The following is a 14,656-nucleotide window of genomic DNA, read 5'->3' as shown; positions in this document are numbered from 1 at the left end:
CAGTGCTAATAGCAGAAATCCCTAGTGACCCGCCACCTCCTTCACAGCCTTCCCACTTTCCCTGATGGCTGACTTGTGTATTTAGAGTGGGGTTTGTTGTTGTTTTTTGTTTTTTGAGTTTTTAAACAAGTTTAAAAACGTGTTTAAAGTTTTTTGAGTTTCGACAAGATCTGCATGATCTTGTCACATACATTAAACTAAACCCCAACTGAGGGCAGGGAAAACCAACTAACAACTTTGTCAATTATGTTCTTAATCTGAAAGTCTTTCTCTTGATTAGTCCTGCAAGTTCATAGAAACATGCCTCTAAGTGAGATTTATGGAGATCTCTATGCAAACTTAAAGGTCATAATTTTTTTAAAAGGATAATTATCCAGAAAGCATATGTAAGCAATAGGTATAAGAGCCAGCTGAGAGATGGATTGGGAATAGAAGAGTCTGAGAAAGGAATACCAAATACTAGCTATTATTCCTTTGGTAGCTCTGTTAATGTGTCCAGTACAATGGACACAGTTAATGTGTCCAGTACAATTTTTATAACTTACATAAGCAGTAGGTACAAAAATCCCATAATTCTGTAGTTCAAAATAATAAACTGTCATTCATTATTTGGTTAACTGTTATTTTCTGCATGATTTTTAAACCCAAAGTTTTTTGGTAACAGCACTATGAATGCAGTGGCCTTTTCCCCAGCTATATAATAAAGCTCCATACAGAAGAAAACATGGCTTCTACTCAAGTACCACTTCTCATACAGTGCTTTCCTCATACTGAGCATTCCAACAAGAGCAGCAACATCATTGGCAACCAGTTCAAAGCTACCACGGGAGGGTTATCAGTCTTCATAGTTAGCAGGTTTTCATGTTCCAGTAAAGGGAAAGCAGAAATGGCCAATGAGCAACTCCCAAAATGCTTTGGGACCTTCATCATCCACTGACCATCCCCATCTGGGAATTGCTAATGTGTAAAATCAGTACGCCTCAAGGACTGCAGGCTAAATTGCTCACTTTTATGAGAGTGACTTTATGATGCTGTTTGCCTTAAGAATAATGAAATCAGCCAGGATGTAAAGACAAGTATTTGTTGGCTTTTTCACTTTTCAGAATATGAAGTTATATCCAGAGAAAATGGGTCATTCAGTGGGAAGAACGAGTCTGTTCAAATTACAAATCAAACCTTCTCCACGGTAGAAAATCTAAAACCAGATACAAGGTAAGCCACCTGTGCTATTATAGGTGAATTGTGAGAGTGCGAAAGTCCTAACAAAGGAATGAAACGACATCATCTGTCTTTGTCTTAAGGGACAGCCTAGTTTGCATTTCATTCTTTGGCTTACTGTGCATAGCAGTATATACCTCTAAATCATGTTTTGCAAATACGCAAGTTATTGGTGGGGACACAAGAACTGACGAGGTGGTCTTGTAAGTTAGCACGCTAGGTGAGAACATTGAAAAATAGAAGATCGTTAATACCAAATGTTGATAATTAAGTACCAAAATTCAGAGAAGGAAAGTTTTGTAGACCAGACACAACTAGAGTGTGTATGTTGTAAATTCAATTTGAAAACAAGAATTTGGCTGCCATGTTGACAAGCGGAGAGCAAGGAAAGAAAAACGATGTAACAGATATAGATGAAAGTTTGTGATAGATAATGCTTCAAATAACTACAGACCATTCCCAGGCATAGCAGTCCTTTGCTTTTGGGATCTTTTTATCACAAACAAATGAGAATCAATTTTTGAAAACAGAAATATATAATATTAACAATACAGTAAACAACTTTTCTTGGCATCTCCTATTACACATTCATACCAGGTTGTTTATATTATTGTGTGGTTTTTGTCATTTCTTTTGAAATATAAAATACCCAATATTTTATCAGCTCATTGTATTGCAAGAAAAATAAGGGCCTTACGCACTTCTAGATATGTAATAGAGAAGGGTTTTTTTTTTTTTTGTTTTGTGTTGTTTTGTTTTGTTTTGTTTTGTTTTACATGGATAAATCATCAAATTTACTGTCCAAGGAGGTTCTCAAATGATACAGCCAAGAATTTACTTAATAAAGACAATGTACTAAACTCATTTTGGGACTAAATATCACTCTCTGGAAAATCAGTTTCCTTTCTCAAACTCCAGAACACTGTTTGATAAGCTATCTATGCATTCAGTTAAAATGAAAACATTCTCACATCTTAAGTTATAGTAAGCCAAGCAAACCAGATCACTTTTCAGAAAGACACAATCAGAAGTTTTCCCAGATTGAATATTTCATAGCTTGATAAAGTTTCTTGGCATTTAAAAAATCAGCAGAGGCAAAGATTGGAACACTAGCATTAGAAATTTCTTCATAAATTTTACTTATATCTCTCATTGTCATCAGTTGATTAAATTGAATCAGGTATTGAATATGACACACAAAAGAGCCTTTTTAGTTCTGATAACAAAGAACCTCTTTTAATGTTTTCAGGAAAAAGAGAAGAATCTGGTTCATTCTAGAAGGTTTGCTGTGTATAAACTGTAGTCTTATACTGCAAATATAATACTTTCCGCAAGCATTTTTTTCTTTAACGTTCTCTATTTTAAGCTGTAATATGGAAAATTTTACAACTGCTAATTTTTTAAAGGCTATAAGTTAGCCAAAATAAGCATGTATTTTAGTAAAAGCCCATTTGATGATCTTGGTTCTGTTTCCTTAGGGAAATTAACAGAGAGAGAGAAACTATTTTTAACATAATTATTTTAAGAAAAGAGTAAAAAAGAAGTTATTTAATTTGGCCTTTTTAATAGGTGGATTTGGGCTTACAGAATGTAGATGTTTTACAGTTTCTTTCTTTTTATTCCATTTAATACATTGAAAACCATTTTGAAAAGCATCTAATTTCTAAATGTTCATTGTGTTCCTTTTCTGAATTAGGCAATCCTCAAATCTTCTCAGAGTTCACCTATTAGTCATGATCAGAAGTAGAGAATAATTTTTTCAGTGACATTTTTAAGCCTGACTTGTTTATAAAAGATTTATGTTTCCATTCAGCTAACATTTGTCAAGTGCCAACAGTGTGGTTGGTGTTGTGACTACAAACATGAATAAATGTGGTGCCCGCCCTTGAGAAGCTTGAGGAAGTGGGGTAGTAACCGATAATTAGTAACTGATTATTCTATACAAAGTGGTGAGAGTTCTGGTAAAAATATATACAAGTTGCAAGGGAAGTCCAGAGTGGGTGGCACTTTACAAAGTCTGGAGAAGTTAGGAAGACTTCCTGGAGTAGGTGACAACTGGGCTGAGGCTTGAAGAATGTATAGGAAGGAGTTAGCTGGGTATCTGTAGGAGGGAAAAGAAATACCAGAGAGAATAGTTTATGTCCATGCAGAGGCAGAATGGCATGGTTGTGTGCATGAAGAGTCAGCTACTTTCACCAGTGAAAGGGGTGAAAAGTAGACGGAGGCAGTAAAAGCACCAAGAGGTGGAGGTGAGGCTATGGAGGGCCTTCTGTGCTAGATGAGGAAACTTGGTCAATAGATGGGGACACCCAGAAAGATGGTAACTGGGAATGGCTTGCTACAAGTTTCATTTTAGTATTTTTATGATTTTGATTTAGATGGAATAATCAGTTTTGATACTAAAGCAACTTATAATGAGTAACATTTGGTAGAATTAATCGAACAAAAACTTTTAGTTAATGTCTTGCAAGAGTACCATTTTGGCATCTTGCCTAATTGGCCAAAGAGGCACATAGGAGAGAAAAGTACCTCTGGGCTAAGCTGTATTTCATTCTGGAATTACAGGACTAATGAGTCCTGGAGTGTATGTCTAGCTTCTGGTAATAGTTGTTGTAGGACTTATGCTAATTGTTTCTGGAGTTTATGGCCTTGCCCCTTTCACCCCGCCCTAAGGTATGTGTCTTGCTTGTTACTCCTGTCCTGATAAAGGCCTCATGGACCTTCTAAGCAGGGACTCCTACAACCACCCAAATCTCAAGACAAGCAAAGCCCAAAGGAGGCACTTTCTGGACTTGTCTCTAAGAAAAAAAAATAATATTAAGTTTTGGAATCCCTGAAATCAGAATCCCATGCCAAGTTTTGCCAGATGCCATAAATGTGGGGCCACTCAGTGTTTCTATTTGCCTTATTTTACATTATTTTTAGAGTTTGATATGATTGAATGAAATCCATTCATATTACTTAAAAAGAAAAAAAGGACTTTCAATATTCATAGCTATGATCTGACCAGGACTGTGCTAATAGTCCCTGATGGATCATGATTTAAAGGTTGTATATTAGCAGTTTGAAAACATTTCCTCACTGGTGACAGATATGATACACATGGATATAAAGGTGCTCTGATGAAAACTGTTTAGTCTACAGTTTGTGGAACTTTGTGGTGACCAAGTAGTTCAGCAGATCCCAGTCCCCAGCAAGTGGGAATGCATTCTGTGCTATCTTCAAGGTAGGCTAGAAATTAATGTGTTTATTTAATAGGCAAAAAACTATTTTCAGCTGAAATATTGTGCGTTGAAACCCCTATTAATCAAAATAATGAGCTAAGGAAGAATAAAGTGAAGTTGAATTCTGTCATTTAATTTGAGATTTCTGAAGCCTATAATTTATTTCACTATCATTTTCCATCATTTGTCTCGACTGAAAAACGTGAGATCTAAAATAAGGTGATAATTACTGGCCCGCCCTTTAATATACCCTGGAAAGGGAGCTCAAAAGATACCCACAGGGAGGGACCAGCCAGTGGCTATCTTGCTGCAGGAGAGTCTGGAGGGCTGCATACCTGGTGCAAGATGTCTCTGTTAGAGAGTGGAGCTCCCTGGCTGTTCTGGGGCACCTGGTTGCAGTTCCAAAGGGGACACAGGAGGGACTTCCCCAGACTAGCCAAGAAATGCTTGCAGCTCCTGTGGGCTTTGGTCATAACTTTGCATGGGAAGAGGGGCCATGGGGTGGAGTCATAGCTGTTTTAGTCAGGTGCAGCAGGAGAGATGAGCTGACAGAGGTGCACTGCGGTGCCACATCTCCTTCTCTTTCTTTTCAGGACTCCTCTCTCACCCCCTAGCCCTAAAATACTAAGAAAATATCAATATGCTGAATCAGTACCCAAATAGCCCACTCCCCAATGTTTATTTTCCGTTTATTTCCCCCATGAAACCTCAATGTGTGGCTTTTGCGGGGCTGAAAGAAAAAGAAAAATACAAAGAAGAGCCTCTCCTATCTGTAGCCAACCACCTGGTGTGCAAAGACCACTATGATTATTTTTAGTTCTGTGAACACAAGGACTGATCAAGTATCTGTCCAACAATAAGTCTTGTACCCCTGCTTAAGGGGACCGGAAGGATGAAGTAACTAATTGATCTCAAAGTCTCTCTTGCTTCTAAAATGATGCAGTCTTATCATATCCAAAGACATCACAGAATCAGTGGGAAACTGGAACTGAAAATAAACCCCAAATCTAGGTTAAGTCTTACAACAAGCTTAATTATCCTGATGAACCATTTTTCTTTGAGTTTATATCTGTGGTCCGTAATTGGTTTTCAGGCAAACTGTTTCTAGCACACATTTGGACAATCCATTGATAAGCTAGGTTCTTCCTGATGAACAGGTTGGACAATATAGATGGACACACACAATCGCTATATAGAAAAAAAAAAGAAGAAAAAAAAAACAGCCCATAATCTCTTCACATGAGCCCTTCTATCCTAACTTGACTAAAACGCTAAAGAATCCATTGTGTGTGCCAGATATACATGTGGCCCAGCAATTTCCTATGGAAAATGTATTCTGTCTGGTGATTAAGATATAAATCAATTTCACTTAACATATTCATGTGCTTCTGTCCTCTGTAGCCTGGGAGGTTTCTGGGGAACAGTTCTTCCTCTAAAACTAAAACATACTGAAGTTTCCTATAGCTGACAAGCAAAGACAGTTTGGGGCGACCGCTTGTGTTGTTTGATTTAATAAAATCTTGGCGCTAAAAGTAAACTGAATAGAGGCAGCAACTTCTCATAAACTCTAACTCTGGCTGAACAAAGCAGGCATGTGGAATAGCCATTACGCTCTTATTCACAATATTTTTGTGAAATTCTGGCCTCTGCAGATTCTGTATTAATTTTCTACATCTTTTCTCATGGGTTTAATAGAAAAGAATAAAATAAACTAACAGAGCATTAGGCACTTTACTGAGTTTCCTTGTAGGTGTGGGTAGCAGGACAATTGCTTCATCATTAAGAAAGAAAGAAATTTAGGGGATTGCTTAGTTTTGCAAATTTTCTCCTGGCAGAAGTAGAGCTAAGAGCATGGAACTTCACTTCACTAGTTATAAAGAGAGCAATTATTCATTCGCATAAATATATTATTTTCATTACTTTTCACTTAGAATTCCTTAGTGGGGGGGAGGTGTGCCAAAAATGTACTGTAACACTATAGACTTGGAGTGCAGCCCAGATCTGGAATTTCTTGTTCCTGTAGAAATGGGAGATACAGGAATGTCCCTGAGGACATACTGGGCAGCTGGTTGATGATACCTGATGGCTGCTGATGCCTTGCCCCTCTGCCCTCTGTCCCTGATCAGAACTTATTTTGTCCTCTAAAAAAATGTCCTTGCAGCTCTGCCCTTTTGCTTCTTATCTGTATTCCCAGGTCAATACAAGGTCTACATGAGTCAGGTGTCCAGAAGTGCCTGGAGAACTGATTGATTGGATTTCTCATTCCTTATTGGAGTGCCTGTCACTCATTTTTTCATATTCCACTTTTCCATTTCTTTCCCCCTGACTGAAGCCTTACCTGACAAGGGCTCAAATATTTCAAGGCTACCTCGGGGTAAAATTAGCTAACCAAACCATTCAGACCAATAAGCAGGTACAGGGTGGCTTTTTTATATAAAAAAGGCAGGTTGCTTGAACTTTGAGACTTTTGCTATAGTGGAAATCAACTTTTTAAATCAATGGGAATATATAAGTAAAAAGTTCACAAATAATGAAAACTATAGTTTAGCTCTATTATAAGCAAATTAGAGGGAACGTTTTATAGAAACAAAGGGAGGGAAGGCAGCAAATGACAGAAAAAATGGTCTATCCTAACCAAACTCGAAGGTTAGCTCAGATTAGATCCTACAGTTTGGAGTATCCCCATCTCTGACAGTTTTGCCCATAAACTATAGATCCTACTGTTTGACACCCTAGTTTTTCACTTTTCTATGAGTTGGTATTTAAATCTTAGGTTGATTTTCACAGTTGTTCTTGAATGCTACCCTCTATTACCCACTCCTCTGGAATAATGTTTTAGCACTTTCTAGACTCTTTATTGAACTCCTAAAACTTTTCATTATTGTTTTTTCTCAGCCTCTTAGCCAGCCAAAATATGGAGATATTTTGATGGCAGGCAGAAAGATTCATCTGCTGAATTTTTATTCTTCCCAATAACCCCATAGCTATACCCTTATTGTAAACTTCACAATCTCAAACGTGAGTATGTACATAAAGAAGAGTTCTGCCTTGAGAATTCTATGGCAGTATTTGTCAAGTTCCTTGATAATAAAATCACCTTTAAAAATTATACTAGAGGGCGCCTGGGTGGCTCAGTGGGTTAAGCCGCTGCCTTTGGCTCAGGTCATGATCTTAGGGTCCTGGGAGTCCCGCATCGGGCTCTCTGCTCAGCAGGGAGCCTGCTTCTCTCTCTCTCTCTCTCTCTCTCTCTCTCTCTCTCTGCCTGCCTCTCCATCTACTTGTGATCTCTCTCTGTTAAATAAATAAAATCTTTTAAAAAAAATTATACTAGAGAATATTTATAATCACTTAATATGTACCAGACACCTTGCTTTTATATGTGTTATTTATTCACAAAAAACTCAAAAGGTGCTTTTATACCCTTAAATAACATTATCCTCCTTTTTATGTAGGAAAAAATTGAGATTCACAGAGTTTAAGGAACGTACCTTAAAGTCACATATCAGTGAGCTGTGAACCCAAGTCTTTGTGGTTCCACAGCCCAGGACCTTAGCCACAGCACTTTGCTGCCTTCTGAGAGGGAGGCTCAGGAAGACTGGTTTTGTTTGGATCTATTCCCACCGGGGCAGAACCTGGCATGGCATTCTGCCAGTGGTGTTTGTTACTCACTTGGCTTGTCCTTGGAGAGATAGAGGCTTGACTACAGTCATCATCTGGACTGTACTCCATTTAGATACTGGTTTTGATGACACAGGCCTTAAAAATGGCTTTTTAAAATTCTTTTTTTTTTTTTTTTTTTAGAGACAGAGTGAGTGTAAGAGAGGAGAAGGGCAGGGAGAGAGGGAGAGTGAGAATCTTAAGCAGACTCCATGCTTAGTGCAGAGCCTGACCTCACATCCCTGAGATCATGACCTGAGTGGAAATCAGAGTCAGACGCTTAATTGACTGAGCCACCAAGGTGCCACAAATTAAATTTTCATTTTTATCTGAAATATATGTATATGGTTTTAAAAGTCAAATGCTACAAAGCTCTTCATTACTCTTCCTAAATTCTCTGCAGAAGCAACAATTTTCTTTTTTTTTTTTTTTTTCAGCTTTATTATGGGAAAATTGACCAAACTGTAAGGTATTTTAAGTACATACAATTTGATGATTTGATATACATTATGAAATTATTTCCTCCCCCCACAACCAGGTTAACTAACACAACCATTTAGAGGTTGAGGGTGACAACATTTAAAGTCTAGTCTTAGCACATTTCAATCATACAATACAGTGTTATCAATGATAGTTACCGTATTCTACATTAGATCCTCAGATCTTACACATCTTGTAACTGAAAATTTGTACCCTTTGCCAAGATTTGTTTCCCCCAATCCCTGGAAACCACTTTCCTACTCTTTCTGTGAGTCTGACTTTTTTTGAGATTCAACATATCAGGGATACCATGCAAGGGTTCCCATTACTCCACATCCTTACCAGCACGTGTTCTTTACCATTTGTCTTTTTGTTACTAGACATCCTAACAGGTGTGAGATGATAATTCACTGTGCTTTTGATTTGCATCTCCCGGACAACTAGTAATGTTGAGCACTTTTTCATACCGGTTGGCCATCTGTATATCTTCTTCAGAAAAAAATTGCCTATTTAGGTCCTTCGCCAAGTTTTTTTTTTTTATATATAAACATGTATTTTTATCCCCAGGGGTACAGGTCTGTGAATCACCAGGTTTACACACTTCACAGCACTCACCAAAGCACATACCCTCCCCAATGTCCATAACCCCACCCCCCTTCTCCCAAACCCCCTCCCCCCAGCAACCCTCAGTTTGTTTTGTAAGATTAAGAGTCACTTATGATTTGTCTCCCTCCCAATCCCATCTTGTTTCATTGATTCTTCTCCTACCCACTTAAGCCCCCATGTTGCATCACCACTTCCTCATATCAGGGAGATCATATGATAGTTGTCTTTCTCTGCTTGACTTATTTCGCTAAGCATGATACGCTCTAGTTCCATCCATGTTGTCGCAAATGGCAAGATTTCATTTCTTTTGATGGCTGCATAGTATTCCATTGTGTATATATACCACATCTTCTTGATCCATTCATCTGTTGATGGACATCTAGGTTCTTTCCATAGTTTGGCTATTGTGGACATTGCTGCTATAAACATTCGGGTGCACGTGCCCCTTTGGATCACTACGTTTGTATCTTTAGGGTAAATACCCAGTAGTGCAATTGCTGGGTCATAGGGCAGTTCTATTTTAACCTTCACCAAGTTTTTAATTCAGTTATTTTTCTGTTATTGAGTTGCATATGTTCCCTTTATATTTTGTTTATTAGCCCCTTATCACATACATGTTTTATAAATATTTTCTCCCATTCTATAGGTTGCCTTTTCTTTGTGTTGATGGTTTCCTTTGCTGTGCAGAAGGCTCTTAATTTTATGTAGTCTCATGTCTCTTAGCTTCTGTTGCCTTTACTTTTGGTATCAAATTAAAAAAAAAAAAAATCATTGCCAAGTCTGATGTCAAGGAGATTACCCCCTAGGTTTTCTTCCATAGGTTTTCTGGTTGCAGTAGAGTCAAGTGTTTAATCCATTTTGAGTTAATTTTGTGTATGGTGTAAAATAGTGGTCCAGTTTCATTCTCTTGCATGTAGCTGTCCGGTTTTCCCAACACCAGTTATTTGAAAAGACAGACTATCTTTTTCCCCAATTGTATATTCTTGTCTCCTTTGTCATAAATTCACTGTGTAGGGGTGAGTTTATTTCTGTGTTCTCTATTATGTTCCATTGATTTACGTATCTGTTTTTTATACCAATACCATACTATTTTTGATGACTAAAGCTTTGTAATATAGCTGGGAATCCAGGACCATGAGGCCATCAGCTCCATTCTTCCTCAAAATGACCTGGGCCATTCTGGGTCTTCTGTGATTCCATACAAACTACAGGATTCATTGTTGTATTTTTGTGAAAAATGCCATTGAATTTTGATAGCAATTGCATTGACTCTATAGAATGCTTTGGCTAGTAGGGAAATTTTAACATTAATTCTTCTAATCCATTAACATGGGATGTCTTTCCGTGAATTTATGTTTTCCTCAGTTCCTTTCTTTTTTCTTACAGTTTTCAGTGTACAAATATTTTACCTTCTTAGATAAATTTACTCCTAAGTATTTTATTCTTTTTGATGCTATTAGAAATGGGATTGTCTTCTTCATTTCTCTTTTTGAAAGTTCATTGTCGGTATATGAAAACACAACTGATTTTTGTATACTGATTGTGTATCCTGCAACTTGACCAAATTTGTTTATTCTAACAGTATTTTGGTAGAATCTTTAGGGTTTTCTATATATAAAACCACGTCATCCACAAATAGAGATAGTTGTACTTCTTCCTTTCTGATTTGGATGCCAGTACTTGCTTCCCACCGCCCCCACCCCCAATTGCTCTGGCTAGGATTTCCAGTATTATGTCAAATGAAAGTGGCAAGAAGCAGCATCCTGGTCTTGTTCCTGACTGAGAGGGAAAGGTTTCAGCATTTCACTCTTGGGTCTGATGTTAGCTATGGGCTTGTCATTTATGGTCTTAATTATGTTGAGATGTGTTCCCTCCATACCACTTTTTTGAGAGTTTTTGTCGTGAAAGTGTGTTGATTTTCATCTAATGCTTTTCTACATCTACTGACTTTATATGGATTATCCCTCACCTTATTGAATGGTATACATCACATTGACTGATTTGTGGTGGTTTAACCATCTTTGTATCCCTGGACTGAATCCCACTTGTTCATGTTCTGTTCAGGTTATCTGTTTATCATTCAGTCTTGGTAAGTTTTTTGTTTCTAGGAATGTATCCATTTTTTTTCTAAATTACACAATTTGTTACAGTATAATCTGTTATAGTAGCCTCTTATTTGGGGGGAATCAGTTGTAATGTCTTCTCTCTCATTTCAGATTTTATTTAGTCTTCTTTTTTCTTAACTGAAGTTTCATCAATTTTGTTTATCTTTTTAAAAACCAGCTCTTAGTTTCATTGATCTTTTTTATTGTTTTTCTGATCTCTATTTCATTTATTTCTATTCTGATCTTTGTTATTTCCTCTCTTCTGCCAACTTTGGGCTTACTTTGTTCTTTTTGTAGTTCTTTGAGCTGTAAAGTTAGGTTGTTTATTTGGTGTCTTGATGTAGGTATTCATCATTATATATTGCCCCCCCTTTTTTTTTAAAGATTTTTTTTTTATTTATTTGTTAGAGAGAGAGAGAGATACAGAGCGCAAGCACAGACAGACAGAGTGGCAGGCTAGAGGCAGAGGGAGAAGCAGGCTCCCTGCCAAGCAAGGAGCCCGATGTGGGACTCGATCCCAGGACGCTGGGATCATGACCTGAGCTGAAGGCAGCCGCTTAACCAACTGAGCCACCCAGGCGTCCCATATTTCCCCTTTTTAATTGCTTTTGCTGTATCTTGTAGTTTTCATATGTTGTATTTCCATTTTCATTTGACTCAAGATATTTTTGACTACTCTTTTGATTTCTTCTTGGATCCATTGGTTGTTCAGGAGCATATTGTTTAAACTCCACATATTTGTGACTTTTCCAGTTTTCTTCATCTAAGTGATTTCTAGTTTCTGACCATGATTAGAAAAAAACATTGATATGATTTCAGTTTTCTTTAGTTTTTCAAGACTTCATTTGTGGCCTAAAATATGATCCATCCTGAAGAATGTTACATGTGTGCTTAAGAATATGTATTCCAATGGAATGTTCTGTAAATATCTGTTAGATCTTTCTAGTCCAAGGTGTCATTTTAAGTCCAATGTTTCACTATGATTTTGTCTGAATGGTACCCCACTTTCTTTGCTCTCCATCTGAATGGTATATCTTTTTCCACCCCTTCACTTTCAGTCTATATGTGTCGTTATAGCTGAAGTGAGTCTCTTATTTACTCTTATTTACTTGGTTCTTGTTTTTTTGTTTGTTTGTTTTTTTCTTTGAGCCACTCTTTGTACTTGGATTGGAGAATTTTGTCTATTGACATTTGAAGTAATTATTGGTAGGTTTGGACTTACTGTGGCTATTTTGTTCATTGTTTTCGGTTATAATTCTTTTGTTCCTTTATTTCCTCTTTTGTGCTCTTTCCTTGTGATTTGATGACTGCCTGTAGAGGTTTACTTGATTGCTTTCTCTTAATCTTCTATGTATCTACCATGGGAGACTGCTGTTGTTAACGTGAGGCTTACACAGACCATTTATGACAGTCTATTTTAAGCTAGTAACAATTTAACTTCAAACGCATACAAAAGCTCTACACCTTTACACTCTCCCCTCCACATTGCTTTTGCTATCACAACTTACTTTTTTTACATTGTAATCCTTAACAAATTGTTACATCATTATTTTTAATACTCTCCTCTTTTAACCTTCATATTAGAGTTGTAAGTAATTTGCCCGACTATGATTACATTAGAATGTTCTGAATATAACTATGTATTTATCTTTACTGGTGAGTTTTATACTTTTCTATGTTTTCTTGTGACTAATGGGCATCCTCTATTTCAGCCAGGACTCTCTAACCTTTCTTGTAAGGTCAGTGTAGTGGGGATGAATTCGCAACTTTTGTTTGGGAAACTCTCCCTCTCCTTCAATTCTGAAGGACAATTTTGCTGGGTAGTTTTTTGTTAGTTAGTTTTAACTTCAACATATTGAATATGTCAGATCCACTCTCTTCTGGCCTGAATGTTTCTGCTGAAAAATCTGCTGATAATATTATGGAACTTCCTCTGTATGAAACAAGGTGCTTTCCTCTTGCTTCTTTTAGATTCTCTCCTTGTCTTGAACTTTTGGCAGTTTAATTATACCATGTCTCAGTGTGGATATCTTTCAATTCTCCAAATGGAACTCCTTGGACTTCTTGGCAATGGATGTCTGTTTCTTTCTCCAGGTTAAGGAAGATTTTAGCCAGTGTTTCTTTACATTAGCTTTCTGCCCCTTTCTCTCTCGATCCTCCTTCTTGGACAGGGCCCTATAATGCGTATCTTGGTCTGCTTGATGGTGTCTGGTATGTCTCTTAGCTATTTTCACTTTTTTATCTTTTGGCTCCTCGGATTGGATGAATTCCTCTAGCCTGTCTTCAGGTTTGCTGACCCTTTGGTACAGGTCATCTAGTCTGCTCTTGAACTTCCTCTAATGTATTTTTCAGTTCAGTTATTGTATCTTTAGCTAAGTGATTTGTTTGGTACTTTTTATTTTACTTTTTTTTTAAGATTTTATTTATTTATTTGACAGAGAGAGAGAGAGCACAAGCAGGGGGAGTAGCAGGCAGAGAGAGAGAGAGGGAGAAGCAGGCTCCCCACAGAGCAGGAAGCCCGATGGGGGGCTTGATCCCAGGACCCTGGGATCATGACCTGGGCCGAAGGCAGAGGCTTAACCCACTGAGCCACCCAGGTGCCCCTGTTTGGTACTTTTTAAATAGTCTCTCTTCATTGAAATTCTTGCTTTGTTCAGGAATTTGCCTTTTGACCTTGGTAAGCATCTTTACAACTATTACTTTTAATTTGCAGGTAAAATCACTATCTATTCCATTGAGATCTGTTCCTGTAGATTTTCCTTGTTTTGTGTGAAGCATAGTCTTCTGTTTCTTCAATTTCCTTCTTTGTTCATTTCTGCACATTAGCTAAAACAGCCACCTCTCCCAGTCTTGACAGAATGGTCCTGTGTAGGAAATGAATCTCTTGAATCAGTCCACCCCAAGGTCCTAGCTGTCCCTCAAACCTCTGAGCTTGTCCAAAACACCTGCTTTGTTATTAGTGGCTCCATACCTGAGGGTGCTCCCAAATCCATCAGCGTCCCAAAGGAAAGACTTGTAATCAGCACCTGGACGCAGCCTAATTATAAACTGGACCCTCCGCAGCTAGGATACTATTACTTAAGCCCCCACCAGAGAGACCCTGGAAGATAGGCATTTTTGCCTGCTCCCTCTGTGCTGGGCCCAGGATATAGCCAGCAGGAGAGCTCCTGTAACTGTTTAAAAAAAAAAAAAAATGCTTTGTGTGCTACAGTATTATGGGACTTAAGAATGCAAACCCAATCAGTTCACAGAGCCAAGCAAGTGGGGACATCCCTTGAATAGCAGCTACAAAAGCTAAGGTGCCAGATATTTGTACACTCCTTCCAGGGAGATGCTGTTGACTTAGCTGTACTGTTGCAGCAGGCT

The 14,656-nt window shown here is 37.8% G+C and overlaps 1 protein-coding gene across 33 annotated transcripts in view; it reads left to right on the top strand.

Moving 5' to 3' along the window:
- ABI3BP (ABI family member 3 binding protein) overlaps positions 1-14,656 on the top strand; it is a 258,099-nt gene that overhangs the window by 233,602 nt on the left and 9,841 nt on the right. For all 33 annotated transcript variants that reach the window (XM_082695526.1, XM_082695525.1, XM_082695527.1 and 30 more), the window contains one exon: positions 1,104-1,212. In XM_082695526.1, coding sequence (XP_082551652.1) covers positions 1,104-1,212 — 109 coding nt within the window. The remainder of the gene's footprint in view (positions 1-1,103; positions 1,213-14,656) is intronic.

The sequence above is a fragment of the Mustela nivalis genome (assembly GCF_964662115.1).
Source record: "Mustela nivalis genome assembly, chromosome: 1".
Taxonomy (NCBI): Eukaryota; Metazoa; Chordata; class Mammalia; order Carnivora; family Mustelidae; genus Mustela; species Mustela nivalis.
The sequence above is the reverse complement of the archived record's forward strand: the minus strand, read 5'-3'. Positions and strand labels throughout refer to the sequence as shown.